Source organism: Pelodiscus sinensis, chromosome 1 (genome assembly GCF_049634645.1).
Source record: "Pelodiscus sinensis isolate JC-2024 chromosome 1, ASM4963464v1, whole genome shotgun sequence".
NCBI lineage: Eukaryota > Metazoa > Chordata > Testudines > Trionychidae > Pelodiscus > Pelodiscus sinensis.
The window spans coordinates 335,275,826-335,301,592 of record NC_134711.1 but is presented as its reverse complement, the minus strand read 5'-3'; the positions used below and the strand labels follow the sequence as shown (position 1 = coordinate 335,301,592).

Below are 25,767 nucleotides of genomic sequence, written 5' to 3'. Positions count from 1 at the left end.
AAAAACTGCTGCGTTCTTTCAATTTACTTTTCTAGATGCAGGGAAGATTTTTCGAAAAAAGGCCACTTTAAAAATAAACACCTGTAGTCTAGACACACCCACAGTGTGTAACAGCAGTAACTCTATGTGTGTTTGTCCTGGCACTGAAACTGGTATTCAGAACCAGAGACCCTCGATCCAATCTACCCTAACTCCCTTGCACCCAGGTTTCCCAAGAATTGAATCAGCTCTCGTGGATTCTTTGCTGCTTCTTTACAGGGTGGCTGTTCCCTGTGTCCTGAGAGGAGAAGAACAGCATGCCATGGTATGTCTGAACACCAGCACCCACTCCCATCCAGACACTTTCCTGTTGGGTGGCATCCCAGGACTGGAGGAGGCCCAGTTTTGGATCGCCTTCCCTTTCTTCATCATGTATGTCATTGCCGTGCTGGGAAACGTCATTGTCCTCTTCATTATAAAGACAGAGCCGAGCCTGCATGAGCCCATGTACCTCTTCCTGGCCATGCTGGCCAGCACCGACGTTCTCCTCTCCACGTCCTTGGTCCCCAAAATGCTGGGCATCTTCTGGCTGAACTCCAGGGAGATCGGGTTCCACGCCTGCCTGGCTCAGATGTTCTTCGTCCATGCCTTCTCCTCGGTGGAGTCGGGGGTGCTCATGGCCATGGCCTTGGATCGCTACGTGGCCATCTGCTGCCCACTCCGGCACTCCAGCATCCTGTCTATCCCAATCATAGTGACAATCGGGAGCCTGGTGCTGGCCCGTGGGGTCCTTCTGGTAAGCCCCTTCTCCTTCCTCGCACACGGGCTGCCCTTCGGCCAGAGCTGCCTGATCCCCCACTCCTACTGCGAGCACATGGCTGTGGTGAAGCTGGTGTGTGGGGACACGCGTGTCAATGTCATTTATGGCCTCTTTGTGGCTTTCATGGTGGTGGGGTTTGACGTGCTGATCATCTCCATGTCCTACGCGATGATCCTCCAAGCCATATTGAGACTCCCATCCACGGACGCCCGTCTCAAGGCCTTCAGCACCTGCGCGTCTCACTTGTGTGTCATCCTGGCCTTTTACATCCCAGGCCTCTTCACCTTCCTTGCCCACCGCTTTGGGCACAACGTCCCTCATCACGTCCACATCATAATAGCCAATCTCTACCTCCTGGCACCCCCCATGTTAAACCCTATTGTGTACGGGGTGAAAACCAAGCAGATCCGGGAGAGGATGCTCCGTATCTTCAGCAGAAAGGAATTGGAGCAGCGTGTGCCTGTCTAATTTAATCTAGGATATAAAACATTCATCACCAGGGTCTCCAACCCAGTCATGATCCACCGTTGCTCGCAATGGTATGGGATCATAGACACTTCACCATGGACTCCACATGGGCTCCATCTTCCCTTCCTGCTTAAGGAAGGCAGCTGATCAAGCCACCTCAGTGGGAGCTCCAAAGACAAATGTGAGATGGAAGCCTCCTCCCTCACCTCCCGTGATACCCACAGCCTGGGTGGGGGATGCATTTTTTGGGGGGGGGGGGAATCTCTGTGGATCACTCCAACAATGTGTTGTACAACACAACTAATGTGAAGAATCTACATGGGCAGAGTTGGGTTCATACAATCGTGTTCATTACGTGTACCCCAAAGATGCCAGCCTCAGCTAGACATGCTATGCTGCTCTGACTGGTCCTGGTGGCTTCTGAAACGTGAACCACTTTGAGTCCTATTATGGGGCTGACAAACGAGTCCAAGGGTAGATACTCTAACCCCACCCTCTTCCGTTATTAATGTGTGATCTACATGGCATAGCATACATACACCAGAATAGACAGGAAACCAAACAACACAAAACCAGTCCTGGTCTTTTCCCTGAGGAGAACATGTTTTATTTCCCTGAAACACCTGGCGATATAATGGTGGGAACGGGTCTGCAAGTGGCGTGGAACCCTACTTGGTGGTGCTATGGTCAAAGAGACAGACACACACCTGGCCCCTGAGGCAGAGACACAGACACAAACCAGGTTCTCATGAGGGGAACAGAGGTAAGAGACTCAGGGTATGTCTACACTACCCCACTAGTTCGAACTAGCGGGGTAATGTAAGCATACCGCACTTGCAAATGAAGCCCGGGATTTGAATTTCCCGGGCTTCATTTGCATAAGCCGGGCGCCGCCATTTTTAAATCCCGGCTAGTTCGAACCCCGTGCCGCGCGGCTACACGCAGCACGGAGTAGCTAGTTCGGATTAGGCTTCCTAATCTGAACTAGCTGTACTCCTCATCCCACTGTGCTGTCTACACTGGCCCTTTTCCGGAACAGTTTTTCCGGAAAAGGACTTTTGACCGAACGGGAGCAGCATAGTTTTTCCGGAAAAACACTTACAATTTTACAGTAGATCATCATTGCTTTTCCAGAAAAGCAAGCGGCCAGGGTAGACAGCTGGCAAGTTATTCCGGAAAAGTGGCTGCTTTTCCAGAATAAGTGGCCCAGTGTAGACACAGCCCAACTGAGGCCTAACCAGCGCAGAGTAGAGCAGAAGAATGACTTCTCGTGTCTTGCTCACAACACACCTGTTAATGCAGCCCAGAATCATGTTTGCTTTTTTTGCAACAGCATCACACTGCTGACTCATATTCAGCTTGTGGTCCACTATGACCCCTAGATCCCTTTCTGCTGTACGGATCCCTTTCTGCCCTTTCATGAGTGGCTGGAGAAAGCATTCATGTACTCAAGGTGGGTGTGGCTTTGTAAGTGCAATATGGGAGAGGATTACAGCACGGCCCAGCCTCAGAGGGTGAGGGGCCAGGCTGGGATGTCAGGGAGCTCAGGAGAGCCCCATTTCTAGGTTGCACCCCAGAGAAGTCCATCAACCCCTCCCCTGGAACAGGCTCTGCCATCCCGTAGTCCAGTTCCCGCTTCTCATGAGTCCAGTCCCTGGGAGGGAGACCATGGTCCTGGCAGGGAAGTCAGGACTCCCGTGTTCAGTGGCGCTGAAGCTATTTGTAGGGTGGGGGGCTGAGCCGCCGCTCCAACCTGTTCACACCCCTCACCGACCCCCCTGGGGCACACCTAGGCTTGCCCACTCTCTTGGGCCAGACGGATGGGATGCCACTGCTGCAAATGGCGTCTGATAGGTCCTGCCTGGGAGAGCTGACCATCTAACCACAGCTGGAGAGGGCTGCAGGGCCATGGGCCGACTAGGGACCTGCGTGGCAGCGGAGCCTCCAGGGCTAGTGGTCAGCAGGATCATGGGGGTTGGGATCACCTGAAGCACGTGGGGCTGGCAGGCCTGGCAGCAGGTGAGTAGCAGAGCTGGTCCATGCGTTCAGGGAAACCGGATGCAATATATAGGGGTGTTACAGCACCCCCCACACTCCTACTGCTCATGGCTATGCCTGGGTTCTGTCCGTCACTCTCTGTGTGACATGGGAAACGTCATGTCTCCCCTTGCCTCAGTTTCCCTGTCGGTATAGTGGGGAAATGCTCATTGCTTTCCTTTGCTAGGTGTTCTCAGTGAAAGCCGCTTCACAATATGACAAGCGCTAGTGATATGAATTATTCCTCTCTGGCCCATGTCTCTGCAGAAAATGTTCAGCTCTCCCCTCAGACATCTCTCTCCAGCAATGGCTGCCGACTGTCTGCCTGTCCCTCCTGGGCATGCACAGGGGATCAGACCCTCCGCAGACATGAGCCTTTATCCCTCGTTTTCTTCCTAATCAACTTTAATTGTTCAATACACACAAAGGCACAGAGCAGCCAGTTCCCCCGTGACCCAGCCCAGAGCCCAAGAGTTCCTTTGGGAAGGGCCTTCAATTCCTATTTACTCCTAAAGCTGGACAAGGAGCAGAGAACATGGACATGGAAGGTGCAGGTATCGGCTGGGGGGCTTCTGAACTTCGTGCTCTTTCTTCTCAGATGCCAGGGGCTGAGCGAACCCCCCTGGGAAGGCCCAGAGCTGTGTTATAACCAGTGCACAGCCCTGTGCCGGCTCTCGGCGTGGATGCTGCTGCAGACGCTGGGCTGAGAGAGGTGCGGGACGCGGCTGCCTGAGGGGGGTTCCCAGGGAAGACACATCCCTCTCAGCACTCACAGGTACTGTCCCCTGCTGAGGAGCTCCCCTGCTCCACAGCCCCAAGGCAACGTGGGTGTGAGGAGAGAACCTGTGGTCCTTTCCGCTCTTCACAGCCACTCAACATCTCAGGGACCTTGCCCAGACGATGAGGTGGCCCAAAAATTGCTCCAATATCACGGACCAAAATGTCCTTCTCTCCCAGGCCTCCTGCGCCGAGTTGGCTGCATTTTAGTGGCACCGGGGACGGGTCAGGATGAAACTTGGCAGGAGATTTTCAGTACAAAGCCCGTTAGTTTGCTGAGGTCTGTGAGAGGCAGGATGCCCCTTTTCCTAAGCACTGGGGGACAACTTTAGGAGCCAGTTATGAGTTGATGCGTATGGACTATCAAGTCCTCATCATTCATCTCAGGGCTCTGCCTGTTTACATGGGGACAGTCGCCTGGCTTTTATCTGCTGGGAAGCATGGATATGCCTGGGCTACTCCTTGGCACGGTCATTAGACCCTTTTCACACGTGTAAGACATATGTTCGCCTGGCTTCATGCAAGGATTCCTGTCAAAAGGTCAGGCTAAAACTTCCAAAAACAATTCAAGCCAGAACCGGAAGCCGGTGTGGAAAATTGCAGTGCAAATGCTGGTGTCAGTGGGGTAGCCGTGTTCGTTAGTATTTGCAGAAACAATGAGGAGTCGTGGGGGACCTTAGAGACAAAGAGATTTATGTGGGCACAAGCTTTCATGAGTAAAACCCACTTTGTCATTGGAGTGGAATTTATTAATGATTCATTTCCACTTCAGTACATCTGATGAAGTGGGTCTCTGCCCACAAAAGCTTGTGCCCGAATAAATCTGAGAGTCCAAACAATTAAACTTTGGCAAACATAGAAGCAACTGAAAATACGCGATTCTAAGGGCAGGTGTCAAACAGCCTGTGAGTCCCATTCATCTTAGCTCTTCATCTCAATAATGTCGGTGGCAAGAAGTTCCGCTGGCCAAATATAGATTTTGTAAACAGGTTTCTTTTCTCAATGTTATATGTTCACACTGTCCATGTCACTGAGTGTGCCCTTAGTCCCCACCCCTGAGGATCACACCTTGTGTTTGGGTAATCCCTGGTGCACTGTAAGACTTTATACCACAGCATCACAAAGCCACAGGCGAGAAGGGACCTCAGGTGTCAGGCTGTCTATCCCCTGCCAAGATAAAGGATTTGTTGCACTTAGACTATCGCACAGAGATGGCTGTCCCGGCTCCTTTGGAAAAGCTTCAGTGAATCAATTTCAGGAACATTGTTCGTCATCTGTTCCCTTCTCCACTTATAGTTAGGACGATGATTTTTTTCTCCTGAGATTTCCTCTAAATCTACCCTGCTTGTTTTTGTACCAATTGTCTCTGTTCATGCCTCCTGTGGCAAGAGAGAAGGTGACCCCATTCAAGGATGGGATTTCAGCCAGCTGCTGCTCAAGAGAGAGATCTTGGAGTCGTTGTGGGTAGTTCACTGATGATATGTGCAGTGGCATTCGAAACACCTAACGGATGTCAGGAATGGCTAAGAAAGGGTTGGAGAATCAAACAGAAAATATCAATAGCCAAGCCCTTCGATACAACCGCATCTGCTCTAATCCCACTGACAGAGACCAGAAACTTCAGGATCTCTACCAAGCATTTATAAACCTCAACTACCCACCTGGAGAAATAAAAAAGCAAATTGAAAGAGCCAGACGAATACCTAGAAACCATCTACTTCAAGACAGACCCAAGAAAACCAACAATAGAACACCACTTGTCATCACCTACAACCCCCAACTTAAACCTGTCCAACACATTATCAAGAAACTACAGCCTATACTGGAACAGGATACCATACTCAAAGAGGCTCTGGGAGACAGACCCATAGTCTCCTATAGACAACCACCTAACCTCAAGATGATTCTTACCAACAACCACAGGACATACCACACTAATACCAACCCTGGTACCTTCCCTTGCAACAAACCCCGTTGCCAGCTTTGTCCACATATTCACTCTGCTGACACCATTATTGGGCCTAACCAAGTGAGTTATAAGATCAAGAACACATATTCCTGCGCATCCAGAAATATAATCTATGCTATCATGTGCCGAAAGTGTCCGTCTGCTATGTACATTGTACAAACGTCTCAGACACTTCGCCAAAGGATTAATGCCCACAAAACAGATATCAGACAAGATCACAAAGAGAAAACAGTTTCTTGCCATTTTAACCAGAAAGGACACTCTCTCAATGACTTAACCACCTGCATTCTGCTACAAAGACCTTTTACATCTTCACTTGAAAGGGAATCCTCTGAACTGTCATTCATGTTAAAATTCGACACTCTCCAAAGAGGAATGAACAAACATTTGAACTATCTCACCCATTATCAAGATAGTTTCCCCAATTATCACCTCTAATACCATTAACTCACAAACATCCCACTCTCCCCACCTCTAATATCATCAATTCACAGACACTTACCTTCCTTCCCCCTCCCCCCCTGCATCCCCCCTTCTGTTCTGAAATGTGATTTGTCCTTTTCATATTTGTTCATTTTTTTGATTGTATCCTTTGGTATATATGGTTGTGACTATTCTCTTCCACTATTTGATCTGAGGAAGTGGGTCTGGCCCATGAAAGCTCATCATCTAATAAACCATCTTGTTAGTCTTTAAAGTGCTACATTGTCCTTCATTTTGCTTCAGAAAATATCTAATTGTCTTCCTATAAACCAGTGGTACGCCCCCACCTTATAGACAGCATGTGGATGTGTGCGCTCCAACTCAGACCCCTTAGAGCAGTGGTCCCCAACCGTTTGAGGCTGCCATGCACCAGGGAGCATGGCCATTCGCCTGCCGGGCGCAAGAGGGCGGGAACACTTGCGCGCCCGGGACCGGTGCCCCCCCGAGTGCCGCGCGCCCAGACCATGAGTGGCCAATTTGCGGCGCTCACGGGGCCGGTGCTCACCATGCGCCATGCGCCCGGGGCCGACTCCGGCACCTTGCGCCACGTGCCCAGGGCCAGGCCAGACCTGAGCACTTGGTGGGCGCACACAAAATGCCCCCATGGGCACCATGGCGCCCGCGGGCACCGTGTTGGGGATCACTGCCTTAGAGGGACACTGGAATTGAGACGGGCAACACAAAGGCTTGGGGTAAGGAACAACTTCCACACGAGGTGAGCGTAAAAGCCCTGGGACTCGGCAGCTAAGATAAGAGCTGAGTAAAGGACAATAGGGTTGAGTTCCATAAAATCACGACTGGCATAGAGACAGGGAATCAGGGAATGTTATTTACTCCTTCCCATCCAATGACAATGGGCCATTGAGATCTGTCAGGCAGCCAGTTTTAGTCCGTTTCCCATGCTCTACGGACACTGTGCAGTGTTCACATTTTCACCTGACAGTTTTCCCTTTTAAATCAAATGCCTCACGGAAATCAAAGTGCCTTGCATCTGCACCGTGTCCTTCATCCACCAAACTTCTATTCTCGTTAAACGATTGTGACGTAGTGGGGACTGCGTTGGCTTCTGCAGTCACTGTATTCACTCTGATTTGTATTCACGCCATTTGCTTTGTTGTGCTCTATATGATTCTACGGTCCTGAGCTGTTCTGCAGTAACTGTGTGCATGTGCCTCAGTTTCCCCGGGCACTGCAGCACTACCTGCATGAGAGGGAGGCTGGGCAGGACTCACTGTGGAAGTATGTTCATTCTCTCATGTCCTGAGAACCAGGTGACAGCAAATTGCACCTTCGGCCTGGAAGTCGGACAAAGCAGGAGGTGGGGCTGGTTGCGGGGCTGTGAGCAGTGGCTGTGAGCGTGAGTTAGTTTTTGGCTGGTGGGGGGAGAAGGGAGCCCAGCTGGCCTGGGGCGGGGTTCTGGGCCCACCTTTTCCCAGATGGGCTGTACTGACTGCTCCTTATTTCTGTCGTAAGTCTGTGTTATGCTGTGTCAAACCAATAAACCTTCTGTTCTACCTGCCGGCTGAGGGTCACGTCTGCCTGCGGATGGGGGGGCAGGACCCATAACCCCCCCACACTCCGTGACAATGGTTACCACCATTTTTTGTCACAAGACCCATTTTCATAGCCATGTTACTGACAAATATTATCTACATTTGGAGACTTTGTAAAACTCACTTCATCTCAGATTTCCCATCGCTTCATAACCAAGTCTAATCTTCTATGGAATTGACCCTGTATTGTTCATAGGCTACATCTCACAGAACTGTTCTCCCTTGGACTTTTATTTGTTGTTTTTGCGGGAATTTGGTTGGTTGGTTTTGCTTGGCTACTGCCTGTTTGCATCCTTGTTTGGTCCATATGTGTGGCTGATGGGCAATTTTGTTGCTCTACTCTAGGGATCAAAACCGTAAGGTCCTTCGGTAGATGTTTTTTACCATTCTCATTCACTGCTAAGGTCTGTAACGTACTTAATTTCTTTAAGGAATAGGAGTGCACCATACCACCTTCCAAATGCAGAACAATCATATTTCTTGAACAAGTCTAATTTTTTGGCAACATGAACACATTTCTTTTTCTTTCAAGGAATTCACCTAAACCTGCGCTAGCATCTCTTTGGATAATATACATTATAGGTTTCTTTTGTTTGATCCTCAACCCAGCAAAGCATGGATTTTCCCCTAGGCTGTGTCTACACTGGCATGAATTTCCGGAAATGCTTAAAACAGAATCGTTTTCGTTATAATTATTTCTGGAAAAAGAGCGTCTACATTGGCAGGCTGCTTTTCCGGAAAAGCCCTTTTTCCGGAAAAGCGTCCGTGGCCAATGTAGAAGCGCTTTTCCGGAAAAGAGCCCCGAGCATCATTTTCGCAATCGGGGCTTTTTTCCGGAAAAGACTACTGGGCTCTCTACACTGGCCCTTTTCCGGAAAAGTGTTCCGGAATAGGGACTTATGCCCGAGCGGGAGCAGAATAGTTTTTCCGGAATAGCTGCTGATTTTGTACAGTAGAGCATCGTTGCTTTTCCGGAAATTCAAGGGCCAGTGTAGACAGCTCGCAGCTTATTCCGGAAAAGCGGCTGATTTTCCAGAATAAGTGGCCCAGTGTAGACACAGCCCTAAAGTCTTAAGTGTCCCTTATAGATTCATAACTTCCAGTTTCTATTATTTGCTATTTATTTTCCCTTTTCCCATTTGTTCTATATTGCCTTCCCCACCCTGCGCCAGTAATAGCTGCCTTCACCTTGCCACTGAAATGAAGTTTCAGCCAAATTCATCCACGTTTTTGATCGTGGAATCATGCTTTTTTTTCTATCTAAAAGATCTCTTCTTAAAAACCACCCAGGTACCATTCAGATTTTTCTCTCTTAATTCTCTACATTTCTCATGAAGCAGCGGGATATTTCCCTAATAGATGTCTTGCCACATGTTTGGATTTCTTCCACTCTCAGATTTCGAGCTACCAAAGGAATGGGGAGCTGCCTCTACCAAGGTCTCCCCAGCCTCGGTTCTCCTCGCATGATGGAACAATGACGGAGAACCAGTATCAACACTCAGGTTTCCTGGTGGTTCCTATGAGGGTTTCCCACACTATGATGTGTATCACTTACTAACACTTGGAGCCCCATCAAATACGGAATTGCCTTGAGTAAGGTCAATTGTTCATAATTCATTTCTCTGGTTAATAGAAATGTTACTTTCAGTGTGTGAAGAGAGACAAACTACTCCATCCATGAGAACAGCCTCCAGCAGGGCATGTGGTATCTGATATTCACTTTTGTCTCTCCATACAGGCTTTGTGTGGTGACCATCACCCTAGACCCTGGGCACCTACAGGAAGTCAGAAGAACATACGGTTTGAGAAGAAGACACCGTTGTGCCCCTGAATTGGATAACTTCTCCCCGACTCCATGTCTGATTCCAACACAACCAAGTTCATCAACCCCTCCACCTTCATCCTGCTGGGCTTTCCTGGCCTGGAGGCAGCCTATGTCTGGCTCTCCATCCCCTTCTGCTTCATGTACATCATAGCCCTCTTTGGCAACTTCATCATCCTCTTCATTGTGAAGTTTGAACCAAGCCTCCATGAGCCCATGTACTATTTCCTCTGCATGCTGGCCATCACCGACCTGGTCTTGTCTACATCCACCCTGCCTAAAATGCTGAGCATCTTCTGGTTCAATTCCAGAGAGATCGATTTCAGCGCCTGCCTCGCCCAGCTGTACTTCGTTCACTGCTTTGCAGTGATGGAGTCTGGAATCTTCATGGCCATGGCGTTTGATCGCTACGTGGCCATCTGCTATCCCCTGAGACATTCCACCATCCTCAGAAACTCTGTAGTAGTCAAGATTGGCCTGGCCGTGATTCTGCGAGGCAGCATTATCGTACTGCCCTATCCTTTCCTGGTGAGGAGGTGGCAATACTGCAGAACCAACATCGTCCCCCACTCGCACTGTGAACACATCTACATGGTGAAGCTGGCCTGCGGTGACATCAGCATCAGTAATTACTATGGCCTGTTCGTGCTATTCTGTGGGAAAGGTCTGGACATGGTTCTTATCGCCATGTCCTATTTCGAGATCCTCAGGGCCATCTTCAAGCTTCCCACCAAGGACGCCCGGCTCAAGACTTTTGGGACCTGCGGCTCCCACCTCTGCGCCATCTTGGCCTTTTACATCCCTAGTTTCTTCTCCTCCTTCACACAGCGGTTTGGCCAGAATCTACCCCTGCATTTCCAAGTTCTCATTGCCAATGTGTACCTCCTGATACCCCCCATGCTCAACCCCATCATCTACGGGGTGAGGACCAAACAGATCGAGCAGAGACTGCTCCGGCTCTTTGTTTGTGGAAGCAAGATCTGAAGGAACACTTCCCTGGCAGCTTACTGGAAGGAAGGAAGGAAGGAAGGAAGGAAGGAAGGAAGGAAGGAAGGAAGGAAGGAAGGCCCCTGATGTAGCTATGTGAATACTGTTTGTTCCTGTTTTACGTAGATGGGTTAGATATTTAGCAGATGGAGTGGTGTTTGGCACATTGTAATCCACGTAGTCCTGACCCAAGCAGCCCAGGAGAGCAGTGGTGGAAAGCAGGGAGCTGGCAGGTGGCAAGTGACCAGCGGAAGGAGCAAGATGTCTCTTTTTGTCCCCCTGCCCCAGGATGGGAGGTGAGCTCTGTGGGGGCATCTCAGAACTCTGGATCTGCCCTAAGGGCAGCAGCCTTGAGTGGGGTGGAGAGAAGGGTTGGGCCTGTGAGCGGGACCTTGAGATTTCCAGACTGAACAACCTGAGAGGAAAAGATCCTTCCCAGCCTACCTGGGGTGGGTTTTTTCCTCGTGGTCTATGTTAGTGACCCTGTTCGGGGTGTTCTCCCAAATCAATGCCACGTTGCTCTTTCCTTTGGAACAATTTAGCGTCGTTCTGCTGTCCTGTATCCCCACAACATTGCCAACCTTGCTCACCATATTTTAGCTGTTCCTGAATTTCATACCCACATCGCCGGTGTTGGGTCCAATATTAAAGTGATGACACTGAGCACAATACCCCTCCTTCTTGTGAGTATCTAACACGTTTAAGTAAAGCAGGAGCAAACTGTAGTTACATAGACACACCCTCGGCCTCTCCCCTTCCAGCTAGGTGTGAGGGAAGTGTTCCTTGAGATCCTGGTTACCCTCAGAAAGGGACTTGAGGTTTTGTCCTGGTGCTCAGTCTCTCCGACCGAGCCACATTCAGAGTAGACTTGTGACATGTGGTACCTCTTCCTTTAGTTAGTTATTTTGCAGCACAGGTGTTGTTCTCTTTGATCCTTTCAGTCAAGAGTGGTGGCCCAGGCAGAGACAGATGCACCACCAGGTAAATGCCTTCTACAGAGATGGTGTCTCCAGGAAGGCTTTGGCTTCCTTGACTAAAGGATTCTGTTCCAGGAAGAAGGAAGTTAAGCAGAGACAGACTGGGAACAGACTGGCTGACCTAGAGTGGAAGGCTTTCAACTAGGTTCCATGGGGACAGGTGATGAGTTCCCAGAGGTACGTCAGAAGCACAGAGAGGTGGGAGAAGGGTCAGAAATGGGGGGCGAGGTCGCAGAGGCTTTAACTACTGGGATAAAGCCGACACAAGACAGAACTTTACAGAGAGGAGAATCAAACTGGAATCGTAGAGATTGGGTACAAATGGGAGATGTTTGCTGAATAAGGGTGCATCTATACTGCACCATTAGCTCAAAATAAGTTACACAAGTTGTGTATTGTATTTCGATTCTCTTTCGAAATAGGCTAATTCAAAATTTGGCACATCTACACAGTGCCCACTTTTGAAATAACACAGTATTTTGAGACATCCCTTCTCCCTTGTGGAATGAGGTTCACAGGGATGCTGAAATAGTGGGTCCACTATATTTTGCAATAGTGGACACCTTCAAAAGACGCAGCCCAGGGATTGTATCCCGACATAGCCTTTCAGTGAAGCCGTACCCTTAGGATGAAGAACTGATATTGCTAGCCAGTAAATGCTGTGCTCAGCGTGACTTCTATGGCATAAGGGCAGGGTTGTGAGAGAGCAAGGGAGACCTCCCAGGAGCCTGGGCTGAAACACCATTTCCCATCTCCCAAGACTGACTCAGAAGGGCCCCCCAGGTGGAGCCACAGCTCTAGAAATGGGGCCACCAAACGGTGCTGTTGTCACCCTCCCCACCACGGGCCAACCCGACCCACCTGGAACCACCTGGGCTCAGCTCACGGTTTATGCCGCACAATGAGGCTAAAACTGGCATCTGTTGCCATGTGCACCCATCAAGCCCCAGAGGGCAGAGGTGGGGAGGGGAATGTAATTAACTGGGACACCCCCAGGGGCAGGATACTCAGCCCCCTCCAGCTCCTGGAAGGGAGCCTGGGGTCTCACCCATGGGTTTCACTAAGTCCCTGCAGCGGCTGCTTAGATCCCGTCATGCCCCCGAGTCTGCTGCCCCTTCACATCGATGGGAGAAGGTCTCACACCAGGTCACCAGCGACCCAGCCTCCAGGCAGTGCCTGTGAAGCTGGGACGCCTCCCTCAGCAGAACGGGGCCCTCCCCTAGCAGGTCTGGCTCAGTCCCAGAGGGAGGGCTGCATCTCTACAGCCCAGGGGTCTCTGCACTTGCCAGCAGGGGCAGAGAGACCCTGGGATCCAACCAGAAATCCCATCTCCCCTCAGGAACAGCGAGAGGAACCCGTTGGACCCAGCCCCACACGGCCACGCTGTGGGGGCCAAGCTATGCTAGGGGAGCCCGACCTCCCTGCATGGGGAGCGCTGTCAGGGCTGTTCACCGCTCTAGCACTCCGAGTGCAGAAGGTGGGGCCCACAAGAGACCTCAGGAATATCCTTCCGCTGGAGGCTTCTGCTTAGAAGCTCCCTGTGATGGATAGGAGGAGTGCCGGCCTGCTGAAGGGTTACACTTCGGTAGCTAAGGGAGGGGAGTAGTCACACAACTGTCCTTTCAGGGAGCAGAGAGGGGTGACAGGCCGTACCCCACTGCGGGTCCCCATTTTTCAGGACTTAGTTCCTGACAGGCTTGTGAAAACTCAACCTGTCTCCCTGGGCCAGGAGAAATATCGGTCTGTGAACACGTGAACGGCACACGTGACAGAGAGGGGGAGGAAAATCCCTGGGCTGCTAGACTAACATTGCCAGGTGTCCAGTTTTCACCCAGACAGGCCTGCAATTGCATCTTCTCTCCAGTAAAAAACCCAGAAAATACCAGAAGGCCGGAGGGGGGAGCCGGGAGCGTGGGAATTTAAAGGCGCAGCATGTTTTTTTTTTTTTTTTTTTTTTTTTTTCTCAACCAAGTTTTTTCATGCCATGTTCGGGATTTTTGGTGAAAGTATCTGGCAACCATATGTAAGACACAGAAAGCAGCTGTAAATGAGCGACAGACCTGTTAGCCCAGAGCACACACATGTCATCCCTCTAGGAAAGGGGATGGGGGAAGGTCCCTGAGCTGCTCTTGGGTACCACAGGAAAAGCCTGAGATGGGAGGTAGGGGATATTTTGCAAGGCCATAACCTGGGGGTTGGGAGACAGCTTCACAATGGTCAAACCAACCCCAAGCTGCCCTTACAGCGTTACCTCACCAGCCCCTGCAACAGCAGGACCCCCCAGAAGACCTTAGCGACCCCAGCTGAAGGGGACACTGAGGTGGAAGGAAAACCAGGAAGTAGACCCATGGGACGGTTCTGGGAGGAGTTGAAAGACAGAGCGTGTGTTGAACAAACCAAACTCTTCAATCACAAGGGGTGGCTTAGTGGAAATAATTGCAAAGGTCCACCAGTGAGAGACGATTTGGTGGAACGGTTCAGTCTCATGATGCAAAGTGTGTTGCTCATGATAAACCTTATGAAAGAAATTGAAATTGATGGTAAATCCTCTGAAAGGGGGTAACCTGTATCATTTTGGGGACAAATTATTGGACATGCTGGAAGAAGAAAAGAAGGAGCCTTATAGGGATACTGATTCTCAGCTCACGCATAGAATAAAGGCTAAAAGTGTATCTGCAGGCAAATCATAACCCTGCTCTGCTGTGTGGAAGGGGAAACTGAGGCATGCCTCTTCTGGCATTGAGAAATATCTATATCCAATTATCACCAATTGGAGTATAACCCATAATGGTCACAATGCTCCACAGACATTCAGGTTTAATTTCCTTTAGTGATCTGGAGGAGGCCCCTTGTGAATGCTGAGATCACGATGCTGATCTGCAAAGTGTGGGAAAGCCCACAGAATGTTGCATGCCCACGTGTGGATAGAAGTACAACATGTCACTGCAATTGTGAGGCCTGGATCTGAAGAGTGTTCTGAGCACTTTGCCTCTGCATTAGACTTTGATTAACACTCCTGCAGGAAGCTAAGGGAGTGGGGTGATGTTCTGTGCCCAAACCAACACTCCCATACACAGCACAGTGATTTGGTTGTGATGTCTCAGTATGAGTACCCTGTGTGTAAGCAGGTATCATTTCTGTACCTAAGGGTGTCCATATTGATTGTGTCCCAGCATTTCAAATGTCTTTCTCAGCCAACAACCACAATGACATTTACATCCAGTTTCCCTCCAGCCCCTGGGGCTGTCCAGTTTTGGTGGTCCAGACCTGACCTGACCTGGAGGAGGCAGGACTAGAGCCCATGACTCTGTGCTCCCTAGGTGAGTGCCCTATCCCCTAGGCCATGCAGGAACCCACCCCACCACCTTGTTGTCAGGGCACCCCTTATCCCTCCAGTTCCGGGGCCAACCAGTTTTGGCAGTCCCGACCCCACCCAACCTGGGACTTGAACTCACACCCCTGTCCTTCCCAGGGGAGCATCCTAGCCCCTAGGCATCTGTATTCAAGGTAGCAGCCCAGGGAGAAACGTAACAGGCCTTAGAAGCTCCCCCCCCCCCAGATAGAGTTTCCTGTGCACTTTCCAGACAGGCTATGGGTTATGGCACCAGTTCTGACTCACTGAAGTGTGGAATCAATTTCATGGAATCACACCACACTAGAACCGGAAAGGACCTGGAGAGTCATCGAGTCCAGGCCCCTGCCCTCACGGCAGGACCAAGCGCCGTCCAGATCAGCGATGGGCAACTGCCGGCCTGGGCTGGATTCTGGCCACCAGAGTTAGCGACAGCTCATTGTTGGAATGTAAAAGGGGAAGCTGCCCAGTTGAAGCATTGCCCTCCCCACACTGAGGGAGGGGAGGGATCTATCAGGCTTTGGATCGGGGCAAGATGTACCGCTCTGCGGCTGGAGCTGCGGGGAATCGGATGCAGACCATGGGTCTGGCAGGGACGTCAGGACTCCCGTGTTCAGTGGCGCTTGGAGCTATTTGTGGATGGGGGGGCGCCCCTCCACACCTATTCACGCCCCTCACCCCCCTGTCTGGGGTCACACCCAGGCTTGCCACCGCTCCCGGACCACACGGACAGGCAAATGGTGTCTGGTGCATCCTGTCTTGGCAACCTCACCACAGCTGGAGGCGGCTGCAGGATCGTGCATGGCAAGGGAGCCTCCAGGGCTGGTGGAGGTCGGGACCGTGGGGGATGGGATAGCCTGCAGGACCCAGAGGCCACCCGAAAGCCAGGGCATGGGGCTGGCAGGCCTGACAGCAACTAAGCAGCGGAGCTGGCCCCTGTGTACAGGGAAAATGGGTGCAATATCTGGGGGTGCTCCAGCACCCCCCACACTCCTACTGCGCATGGCTATGCCTGGGTTCTGTCCGTAACTCTGTGTGTGACTTGGGAAATGTCATGCCTCCCCTTGCCTCAGTTTCCCTGCTGGTATAGTGGGGAAATGCTCATTGCTTCCCTTTGCTAGGTGTTCTCAGGATTCTTCAGTGAAAGCTACTTCACAATATGACAAGCACTAGTGATATGAATTCTTCCTCTCTGGTCCATGTCTCTGCAGAAAACGTTCAGCTCTCCCCTCAGACATCTCTCTCCAGCTATGGCTGCTGACTGTCTGCCTGTCCCTCCTGAGCATGCACAGGGGATCAGACCCTCCGCAGACATGAGCCTTTATCCCTCGTTTTCTTCCTAATCAACTTTAATTGTTCAATACACACAAAGGCACAGAGCAGCCAGCTCCCCCGTGACCCAGCGCAGAGCCCAAGAGCTCTCCCCTCTCCCTTGGGAAGGCCCGATAATTCTTGTTTACACTTAAAGCTGGACAAAGAGCCCAGGAGCTGACATGGAAAGTGCAGGTATCAGCTGGGGTGTTGCTGGTCCTCATGCTCTTTGCACCCAGACGCCTCTTCTGTCCTAGGGGCTGAGCAAACCCCCCTGGGACGGCCCAGAGCTGGGTTATAACCAGTGCACAGCCCTGTGCCGGCTCTCGGCGCAGGATGCTGTTCCAGGACCTGGGCTGAGAGAGCTGCGGGACGCGGCTGCCTGAGGGGAGTTCCCAGGGAAGACACGTCCCTCTCAGCACTCACAGGTACCAGCTCTGGCTGATGGGGTCCCCTGTCCCACAGACCCAGAGCTGTGTTGGTGGGAGGGGAGAGAAAGTCTGTGGTTCTTTCTGCTCCTCACTGACACTCAGCGTCCCTGGGTCCTCGCACAGGGGATGAATTTGCTCTAGTATCCTGGACCAGACTGTTCCTCTCTCCCAGGCCTCCCCACCTGGGGCACTTATAGAATCATAGAATCATAGGACTGGAAGGGACCTCGAGAGGTCATCGAGTCCAGCCCCCCACCCTCAAGGCAGGACCAAGCTCCGTCTACACCATCCCTGACAGATGTCTATCTAACCTGTTCTTAAATATCTCCAGGGAGGGAGATTCCACCACCTCCCTTGGCAATTTATTCCAATATTTGACCACCCTGACAGTTAGGAATTTTTTCCTAATGTCCAATCTAAACCTCCCCTGCTGCACTTTAAGCCCATTACTCCTTGTCCTGTCCTCAGAAACCAAGAGGAACAAATTTTCTCTTTCCTCCTTGTGACACCCTTTTAGATATTTGAAAACCGCTATCATGTCCCCCCTTAATCTTCTTTTTTCCAAACTAAACAAGCCCAGTTCATGAAGCCTGGCTTCATAGGTCATGTTCTCTAGACCTTTCATCATTCTTGTCGCTCTTCTCTGTACCCTCTCCAATTTCTCCACGTCTTTCTTGAAATGTGGCGCCCAGAACTGGACACAGTACTCCAGCTGAGGCCTAACTAGTGCAGAGTAGAGCAGCAGAATGACTTCACGAGTTTTGCTTACAACATACCGTATTTTCCGGCGTATAGGGCGACTGGGCGTATAAGACAACCCCCTATCTTTTTAATTAAAAGATAGGGTTTCATCTTATACCCCAGCGCCCCTCCGCCTCCTTTGCTCCCGGTGTCCCTGGTCTGCTGGAGATGGTCCCCAGCAGACCAGAGGCACCGGGAGCAAAGCCGCCAGGAGCGCCTGGGCTGACCCCCCCCCCCCGCCGAAGCCCCTCCGCGGCTTTGAAAGCCTCGGGGGAAGCCGGCGGCGGGGCATCCCAGGCATGCATGGGCTGCCCCTCCGCCGGAGCCGCTCCGCGGCGGCGCGGAGGGGCTCCGGAGGGGGGGCAGCCCATGCGCGCCTGGGATGCCCCGCCGCCGGCTTCCCCCGAGGCTTTCAAAGCCGCGGAGGGGCTCCGGCGGTGGGGCATCCGGCGTACAAGACGACCCCCGATTTTTGGGGGATGTTTTTTAACTTCAGAGGTCGTCTTGTACGCCGGAATATACGGTACCTGTTCATACAACCTAGAATCATATTTGCTTTTTTTGCAACAGCATCACACTGTTGACTCATATTCAACTTGTGTTCCACTATGACCCCCAGATCCCTTTCCACCATGCTCCTTCCTAGACAGTCGCTTCCCATCTTGTATGTATGGAACTGATTGTTCCTTCCTAAGTGGAGCACTTTGCATTTCTCTTTATTAAACCTCATCCTGTTTACCTCTGACCATTTCTCTAACTTGCTAAGGTCATTTTGAATTATGTCCCTATCCTCCAAAGAAGTCGCAACCCCACCCAGTTTGGTATCATCTGCAAACTTAATAAGCGTACTCTCTATCCCAATATCTACATCATTGATGAAGATATTGAACAGTATGGGTCCCAAAACAGACCCTTGAGGAACTCCACTTGTTATCCCTTTCCAGCAGGATTTAGCACCGTTAACAACAACTCTCTGACTATGGTTATCCAGCCAATTATGCACCCACCTTATCGTGGCCCTATCTAAGTTATATTTGCCTAGTTTATCAATAAGAATATCATGCGAGACATTGGGTGCATCATGAGGAAAGCTGATAGCAGAGTTTCAATACAAACCAGTTAGTTTGCTGAGGACTGTGTGAGGCTTATTGTAGAACTGGGGACGACTTTAGGAGCCAGTCGTGTGTTAATAGCATCCGTCAACTCCTCATCTGTCATCTCAGGGCTCTGCCTGTTCACACGGGAACGGTTACCTGCAGGAAAGCATGGACGTGCCGGGGCTCCTCCCGGGATCGATTCTAAGACCCTTTCCACATGTGTAAGACGTGTATTCTCCTGCCTCCATTCCAAGAGCCAACTGGAAAAGTCAGGCTGAGACATTCCAAAAACAATTCAAGCCAGAACCAGAGTGGGAAATTTCAGCCCAAATGGTGATATCAGTGGGGTGGCCGTGCTCGTCGGTATCTGTAAAAACAACGAGGAGTCCAGAGGCACCTTAAACTCTAACAGATTTACTTGGCCTCAAGCTCTCATGAGCAAGACCCACATGGTGCATTGGAGTGGAATTTATTAATGATTCATTTCCACTTCAATACATCTGATGAAGTGGGTCTCTGCCCACAAAAGCTTGCACCCGAATAAATTTGAGATTCTAAATGATTAAACTTTGGAAAATGTATAAACAACTGAAAATACATGATTCTAAGGGCAAGTGTCAAACAGCCTGCGAGTCCCATTCACCTTAGCTCTTCACCTCAGGAATGTCGGTGGCAAGAAGTTCCGCTGGCCAAATATGGATTTTGTAAACAGGTTTCTTTTCTCAATGTTATATGTTCACACTGTCCATGTCACTGAGTGTGCCCTAAGTCCCCGCCATTGAGGGGCACAGCTTGTGTTTGAGTAATACCTGGTGCATTGTAAGACTTTACACCCTGGTGTCACAGAGCCACAGGGTGAAAAAGTGTCGGATTGTCCATCCCCTGCCAAGATAAAGGATTTGCTGCAGTTAAACTATCCCAGAGAGATGGCTGTCCTGGCTCCTTTTGAAAAGCTCCGGTGAATGAATTTCAGGGACATTGTTTGGCATCTGTTCCCTTCTCCTCCACTATTTACAGATAGGAAGATTTCTCCTGAGATTTCATCTAAATCTGCTCTGCTGGTTTTTGTACCAATTGTCTCTGCTCATGTTTCCTGTGACAAGAGAGAACGTGACCTCACTGAAGGAAGGGATTTCAGTGAGCTGGTACAATCCAGCAGAGAGTTTGGAGTCATTGTGGGTTGTTCTCTGACGATATATGCAGCGGTATTCAAAACACCTAAGGGTATGTCTACACTAGCCCCCTAGTTTGATCTAGGGAGGCTAATGAGAGCGACCGAAATTGCAAATGAAGAGCAGGATTTAAATATCCCATCCTTCATTAGCATGTTCCCAGCTGGTCGCCATTTTAGAAATTGACTAGCTTGAAGTAACTGCCCACATCTACATGCAGCAGTGAAACGGGATTCCAAATTAAAGCCCTAAGTCAAATTAGCTGTTATTCCTCCTGCAATGTGCTTTACCAGCTAATTCGATTTAGGGATTTAATTCAGAATCCTGTTTCATTGCCACATGTAGACGCGGGCAGTTACTTCGGGCTAGTCAATTTCTAAAATGGCGACCAGCCGGGAACATGCTAATGAAGCACGGGATATTTAAATCCCAAGCTTTACTTGCAATTTCGGTTGCCCTCATTAGCCTCCCTAGATCAAACTAGGGGGCTAGTGTAGACATACCCTAACTGAACATTGTGAATGGCTAAGAAGGGGCTAGAGAATCAGATTGTCTCTCTCTAACCCCGTGGTACGGCACCACCTTATATGCTGCATGCGGATGCGTGTGCCCCAACTCACACCCCTTAGAGGGACACTGGAATTGAAAAGGGTAACACAAAGGCTTGGGGTAAGGAACAACTTCCACACGAGGTGAGCGTAAAAGCCCTGGGACTCGGCAGCTAAGATAAGAGCTGAGGAAAAGACGATGGGGTGGAGTTCCATAAAATCATGACTGGCGTGGAGACAGGGAATCAGGGAATGTTATTTACTCCTTCCCATCCAATGACAACGGGCCATTGAGATCTGTCAGGCAGCCAGTTTTGGTCCGTTTCTCATTCTCTACCGATGCTGTGCAGTGTTCACATTTTCACCTGAATGTTTTCCCTACTAAGTCAAATGCCTCACGGAAATCAAAGTGCCTTGCATCTGCACCATGTCCTTCATCCAACAAACTTCTATTTTCGTTAAACGATTGTGATGTAGTGGGGACTGCGTTGGCTTCTGCAGTCACTGTATTCACTCTGATTTGTATTCACACCATTTGCTTTGTTGTGCTCTATGTGATTCTACTGTCCTGTGCTGTTCTGTAGTAACTGTGTGCATGTGCCTCAGTTTCCCCGGGCACTGCAGCACTACCTGAATGAGGGGGAGGCTGGGCAGGACTCACTGTGGAAGTATGTTCAGTCTCTCATGTCCTGAGGACCAGGTGACAGCAGATAACACCTTCAGCCTGGAAGCTGGACAAAGCAGGAGGTGGAGCTACCTGGGGGGTTGTGAACAGTGGCTATGAGTGTGTGTTACTTTTTGGCTGGTGTGGGGAGAAGGGAGTCTAGCTGGCCTGGGGGGGGGGGCGGGGAAGGGGCCCAGAGCTGAGGTTCTGGGCCCCTCTTTCCCCCAGATGGCCTGTACTACTGCTCCTGGTTCCAGTCACACGTCTGTACGACACTGTGTCCCTGGGCACCAATAAACCTTCTATTCTACCTCCTGGCTCAGGGTTCCATCTGCCTGCGGATGGGGGGGCAGGACCCATGACCCCCCCACACTCCGTGACAATGGTTACCACCATTTTTTGTCACAAGACCCGTTTTTGTAGCCATGATGCTGACAAGTATTATCTACATTTGGAGACTTTGTAAAACTCACTTCATCTCAGATTTCCCATCGCTTCATAACCAAGTCTAATCTTCTATGGAATTGACCCTGTATTGTTCATAGGCTACATCTCACAGAACTGTTCTCCCTTTGACTTTTATTTGTTGTGTTTTGAGGGGAATTTGGTTGGTTGGTTTTGCTTGGCTGCTGCCTGTCTGTGTCCTTGTTTGGGTCCGCACCTGTGGCTGATGGGCAGTTTTGTTTCTCCACCCTAGGGTTCAAAACCGTAAGGTCCTACTATACAGGCTGTTGACCAGTCTCGTTCACTGCTAATGGACGGGAATGTACTTCATTACCATAGTAACATGAGCATGTCACGCTGCTTCTTTCCACGTGCAGAACAGTCATATTTCTTGACCGTGTCTCATGTTTCGGCATCATTAACACGTTTCCTTTTCCTTTCAAGGAATTCACCTAAACCTGCTCTAGCATCTCTTTGAATAATACACGTGTCACGAGGCTGTCTCACCACCATAGCGTCTGCAGCCGGCCCTCCTAGGAATTAGCTTGTTTGGCTCATTGGACGCCTCCCTTTAGCTGGTGTCTCCCTATGTTTCTTCTCCAAGGGAACACCCAGTTCTCCTGCTCCCACCTTGCCTCAGTGACCCATGGCCAGTCTTCCTCTAGTCCCTGCCTCAGGGGCAAACTGTAGCCAAATGGCCACTCATCACTAGCAAAGGGGTGTGGACCTGCTGCCTTTGCCTACTCTGGCTGCCTCTCTATAACCCTAGTAGCCTCCGGCCTTGCTTCAGGCCCTGCAGCCTGGGAGCTTGCTTGGCCAGAGACGCCCATCCCTGCCTACCTTCTCCAGTCCTGCTCTACCTCCAGGAAGCCGCCTGCTTCCCTGGCAGCCAGGTCCCTACTGCTCTCTGTCCAGAGTAGCCGTCAATTCTCCCCTCTCTCCAGGGCTATATCTACACTGGCGGTTCTTGCGCAAGAATGGCCATTCCTCTACAGAGCCTGCTCTTGCGCAAGAAGAGTTACAGTAGAGCGTGGGAGGAGAGGGCTTCTTGCGGAAGAGTTATGCTCTTTTCTAACAAGTGTAAGCTCTCTTGAGCAAAAGAGCACATGGCAGTGTGGATGTGTCCTTGCGCCAGGGTTATTGCGCCAGTAATAGCTGCCTTCACCTTGCCACTGAAATGAAGTTTTAGTCAAATTCATCCACATTTTTGACTGTGGAATGGTGATTTTTTTTTTGCTATCTAAAATATCTCTTCTTAAAAACCTCCCAAGATCCATTCAGATTTTTCTCTCTAAATTCTCTACATTTCTCATGAAGCAGCGGGATATTTCCCTAATAGATGTCTTGCCACATGTTTGGATTTCTTCCACTCGCAGATTTTGACCTACCAAGGGAATGGGGAGCTGCCTCTACCAAGGGCTCCCCAGCCTCGGTTCTCCTCGCATGATGGAACAATGACAGAGAACCAGTATCAACACTCAGGTTTCCTGGTGGCTCCTATTAGGGTTTCCCACACTATGATGTGTATCACTTACTGACACTTAGAGCACCATCAAATACGGAATTGGCCTGAACGGGGTCAATTATTCCTAATTCATTTCTCTGGTTAATGGAAATGTTATTTTCAGTGTGTGAAGAAAGACAAATTATTCCATTCATGAGAACAGCCTCCAGCAGGCCATGTGGGGTCTGATATTAACGTTGTCTCTCCATCCAGGCATTTGTGTGATGACCATCATCCTAGACCCTGGGCACCTACAGGAAGTCGGGTGAATGTTCGGTTTGAGAAGAAGACACCGTTGTGCCCCTGAATTGGATAACTTCTCCCCGACTCCATGTCAGATTCCAACACAACCAAGTTCGCCAACCCCTCCACCTTCATCCTGCTGGGCATTCCTGGCCTGGAGGCAGCCTATGTCTGGCTTTCCATCCCCTTCTGTGCCATATACGCCATAGCCCTCTTTGGCAACTTCATCATCCTCTTCATTGTGAAGTTTGAACCAAGCCTCCATGAGCCCATGTACTATTTCCTCTGCATGCTGGCCATCATCGACCTGGTCTTGTCTACATCCACCCTGCCTAAAATGCTGAGCATCTTCTGGTTCAATTCCAGGGAGATCGATTTCAGAGCCTGCCTCACACAGCTATACTTCCTTCACTGCTTTGCAGTGATGGAGTCTGGGATCTTCATGGCCATGGCTTTGGATCGCTATGTGGCCATCTGCCATCCCCTGAGACATTCCATCATCCTGCGAAACCCCGTGGTGGCCAAGATCAGCCTGGCTGTGATTCTGCGAGGCAGCATTATCATACTGCCCTATCCTTTCCTGGTGAGGAGGTTGCAATACTGCAGAACCAACATCATCCCTCACACGCACTGTGAACACATCTACATGGTGAAGCTGGCCTGCGGTGACATCAGCATCAGTAATTACTACGGCCTCTTCGTGCAGTTCTGTGGGAAATGGGTGGACATGATTTTTATCGCCATGTCCTATTTTGAAATCCTCAGGGCCATCTTCAAGCTTCCCACCAAGGACGCCTGGCTCAAGACTTTTGGGACCTGCGGCTCCCACCTCTGCGCCATCTTGGCCTTTTACATCCCTAGTTTCTTCTCCTCCTTCACACAGCGGTTTGGCCAGAATCTACCCCTGCATTTCCAAGTTCTCATTGCCAATGTGTACCTCCTGATACCCCGCATGCTCAACCCCATCATCTACGGGGTGAGGACCAGACAGATCCGGCAGAGACTGCTCCGGTTTTTTGTTTGTGGAAGCAAGATCTGAAGGAACGCTTCCCTGGCAGCTCCCTGGACGAAAGGGAGGGAGGAAGGAAGGAAGGAAGGCCCCTGATGTAGCTATGTAAATAGATGGGTTAGATGGAGAGGTGTTTGCACATTGTAATCCACTGAGTTCCTGACCCACGCAGCCCAGGACAGCGGTGGTGAAAAGGAGGGAGGTGGCAGGTGTGTAGGCATGTATCATTTTTGTACCTAAGGTTTTCAATATTGATTATGTCCTAGCATTTCAAACGTCTTTCCTCTCGGGCCACAACCACAATGATGTTTACATCCAGTTGGACGGACCATTCAAGGTAACGGCCCAAGGAGAAACTTCTCTCTCCAGCGATGGCTGTTGACTGTCTGAATATCCCTCCCGGCCATGTACAGACCCTGAGCAGACATGAGCCTTTATCCCTCATTTTCTTCCTAATCAGTTTTAATTGTTCAATACACACAAAGGCACGGAGCAGTCAGTTCCCCCGTGACCTAGCCCAGAGTCCAAGAGCTTTTCTCTCCCTTGGGAAGGCCCGTTAATTCTTGTTTACACTTAAAGCTGGACAAAGACCCCAGGAGCTGACATGGAAAGTGCAGGTATCAGCTGGGGTGTTTCTGGTCTTCATGCTCTTTGCACCCAGACGCCTCTTCCTGTCCTAGGGGCTGAGCGAACCCCCTGGGATGCAAAATACTGTGTTATAAACGGTGCCCAGCCCTGTGCCGGTTCTCAGCGCGGGACGCTGCTGCAGATGCTGGGCTGACAGACCTGCAGGACCCAGCTGCCTGACGGGCATTCCCAGGGAAGACACGTCCCTCTCAGCACTCACAGGTACCAGCTCTCGCAGAGGGGCTCCCCTAACTCACAGACCCAGGGCAGTGTGGGTGGAAGGGGAGAGAAAGTCTGTGGTTCTTTCTGCTCCTCACTGACACTCAGTGTCCCTGGGTCCTCGCACAGGGGATGAATTTGCTCTAGTATCCTGGACCAGACTGTTCCTCTTTCTCAGGCCTCTCCACCTGGGGCACTTGGAGTGCATCATGAGGAAAGCTGATAGCAGAGTTTCAATACAAACCAGCTAGTTTGCTGCAGTCTGTGTGAGGCAAGATACCCCTTATTGTAAGATCTGGGGATGACTTTAAGAGCCAGTCGTGTGTTAATACGGTCCGTCAACTCCTCATCTGCCATCTCAGGGCTCTGCCTGTTCACACGGGAACGATTACCTGCAGGAAAGCATGGATGTGCCGGGACTCCTCCCGGGCTCCATTCTAAGACCTTTTCCACGTGTGTAAGATGTTTTGTCCTGCCTTCATTCAAAGCTCCCACTGGAAAAAATCAGGCTGAGATATTCAAAAAACAATTCA

At 50.5% G+C, this 25,767-nt stretch overlaps 3 protein-coding genes across 3 annotated transcripts; all 3 read left to right on the top strand.

The window, feature by feature from the left end:
• Positions 1-301: 301 nt before the first annotated feature.
• On the top strand, positions 302-1,267 carry LOC102460326 (olfactory receptor 52R1-like). Its single transcript, XM_006117179.2, has one exon. It carries the CDS (start codon positions 302-304, stop codon positions 1,265-1,267), a length of 966 nt encoding a protein of 321 aa, XP_006117241.2.
• Positions 1,268-9,941: 8,674 nt separating this feature from the next.
• LOC102460090 (olfactory receptor 52R1-like) lies at positions 9,942-10,892 on the top strand. The gene has a single exon (XM_075903461.1). It carries the CDS (start codon positions 9,942-9,944, stop codon positions 10,890-10,892), a length of 951 nt encoding a protein of 316 aa, XP_075759576.1.
• A 12,575-nt stretch (positions 10,893-23,467) lies between these two features.
• LOC102459852 (olfactory receptor 52E4-like) lies at positions 23,468-24,418 on the top strand. Its single transcript, XM_006117178.2, has one exon. The coding sequence runs from the start codon at positions 23,468-23,470 to the stop codon at positions 24,416-24,418; it is 951 nt and encodes a 316-aa protein (XP_006117240.2).
• The last annotated feature ends 1,349 nt before the right edge of the window (positions 24,419-25,767 follow it).

Bases quoted from the DNA above. Each gene is read 5' to 3' on its own strand.
- LOC102460326 (XM_006117179.2), top strand. From the start codon at position 302: ATGGTATGTCTGAACACCAGCACCCACTCCCATCCAGACACTTTCCTG.
- LOC102460090 (XM_075903461.1), top strand. From the start codon at position 9,942: ATGTCTGATTCCAACACAACCAAGTTCATCAACCCCTCCACCTTCATC.
- LOC102459852 (XM_006117178.2), top strand. From the start codon at position 23,468: ATGTCAGATTCCAACACAACCAAGTTCGCCAACCCCTCCACCTTCATC.